A 1,416-nucleotide genomic window follows, 5' to 3' on the forward strand; every position below is an offset into this window, starting at 1 on the left:
GCTTCCTTCCTTCCTTGCTTCCTTCCTTCCTCTGCCTTACAAAGGTTGGTGACTCCTGGTCTAGACTGAAAAACCACAGAAAAATACCTTAAAAGTGACGATACGAGAACAGCACTGTGGGATGCAGATAACATGAACTGCATGCAAACTAAGAATATTCTCATTCACATAAAAGCATTCTCTTCATCCACAGCGCTCTGTGTCCCTACCACAGGTAGATATTGCTTAAAGCGTGCGGCGGAGCGGCCGGGCATGCACTGTCCGTACACTGTCTCTGCAGTCTGCGTCCACTCGCCCGCTGTTGAGCAGCAGCTGAAGCAGTGCCAGGTTTCCCTTCCTCGCTGCCCAGAACACGGCGTTAGCCAGGGGCGTTTCCTTCTGCAGGGCAAACACACACAGCTGACACTGAAGCCGCCATTAAAGCATTAGGCTGCGTGAGACAATGACCACTGTAGTACGTGTCCACGTGTCACTGCTTAGTGTAGATGTTATGGAGAGGTTCGCCACCCTTACACAAAGCTCACTATAGGCAACCTGTCACTTCAGTTTCTTTGGGTGACGCCGCCTCTTTAACTTAAAACTGGAAAAGGATCAGATCCTCTGCCAGCACTGTCACCTTTTTCTGTCTATTCTAAAAATTGCTAATTTCATCCAATCCAACTTATATTACGGCAATTAGATCTTTGTGTAAACTCAGAATTACAAAGACTCCATTATCCATCATTTCTTCCTCAGTCTGAAGTTAAAGATTAATTCAAGTAGTTTTGGAGATTGGTTATTTTAATTTTAGATAACTAATTTAGGAAAAAATAGAACCATGATACAGCCTGTATAACACAGTGGTGGGGGTATCATGATGTGGTGCTAATCTTCTTTAGATTGAATACTGAGCTACAGAGTTGATGTTTGTCTGGATTTTGTTTCCTGTTCAGAAACAAACAGGAAATACAGTGAATGTGATGATCTAGGTGGTTTGGATCTATCGACCTCCCCATCTCTGGAGGCCTTCAGGGAAGCAGGATTTATGAAGATTTATCAGGGGCTTTTTTACAGACAGCTTGGTACCTATTTTCTCTCCAGCCCTTTGCTTCTCAATCTTGACACAGAAGAGATAATTAAAATCCTGCTGATGATCCAATCAACTATTGATTGGGGCTGAAACAATTCATCAGATTCATCGTGATTAATCGACTATTGAAATAATCGTCAACTTATTTAGCAATCAATTAATCATTATCTGGAGAATAGAGACTGTAAAACATGCCTTTAGCTGACAGAGCAACCCACTTAGAGCAGGAACTACATCAACATTCTACATAAATATGTAAACATTTTGCATTTAGATAATATAAAGTTCAATCCATATTTCCTTTTGTGGAAACATTTTAGTTTCACCTGGTTTAATCTTGTAAAGGC

At 41.5% G+C, this 1,416-nt stretch overlaps 1 protein-coding gene across 4 annotated transcripts in view; it reads right to left on the reverse strand.

Annotated features, from left to right (window-relative positions):
• Positions 1-1,033, reverse strand: part of ankrd29 (ankyrin repeat domain 29) — an 11,656-nt gene extending 10,623 nt beyond the window's left edge. For 2 of the 4 annotated variants that reach the window (XM_015397579.1, XM_015397577.1), the window contains exon 1: positions 210-1,033. Coding sequence is in view for 1 of the 4 variants with exons in the window: in XM_015397577.1 (XP_015253063.1) it covers positions 210-254 (45 nt within the window). In the remaining 3 variants the exon portion in view is untranslated. The remainder of the gene's footprint in view (positions 1-209) is intronic. The other 2 variants (XM_015397578.1, XM_015397580.1) reach the window with 2 other exon arrangements.
• Positions 1,034-1,416: the final 383 nt, after the last annotated feature.

Source organism: Cyprinodon variegatus, unplaced genomic scaffold (genome assembly GCF_000732505.1).
Source record: "Cyprinodon variegatus isolate N-32 unplaced genomic scaffold, C_variegatus-1.0 Scaffold872, whole genome shotgun sequence".
NCBI lineage: Eukaryota > Metazoa > Chordata > Actinopteri > Cyprinodontiformes > Cyprinodontidae > Cyprinodon > Cyprinodon variegatus.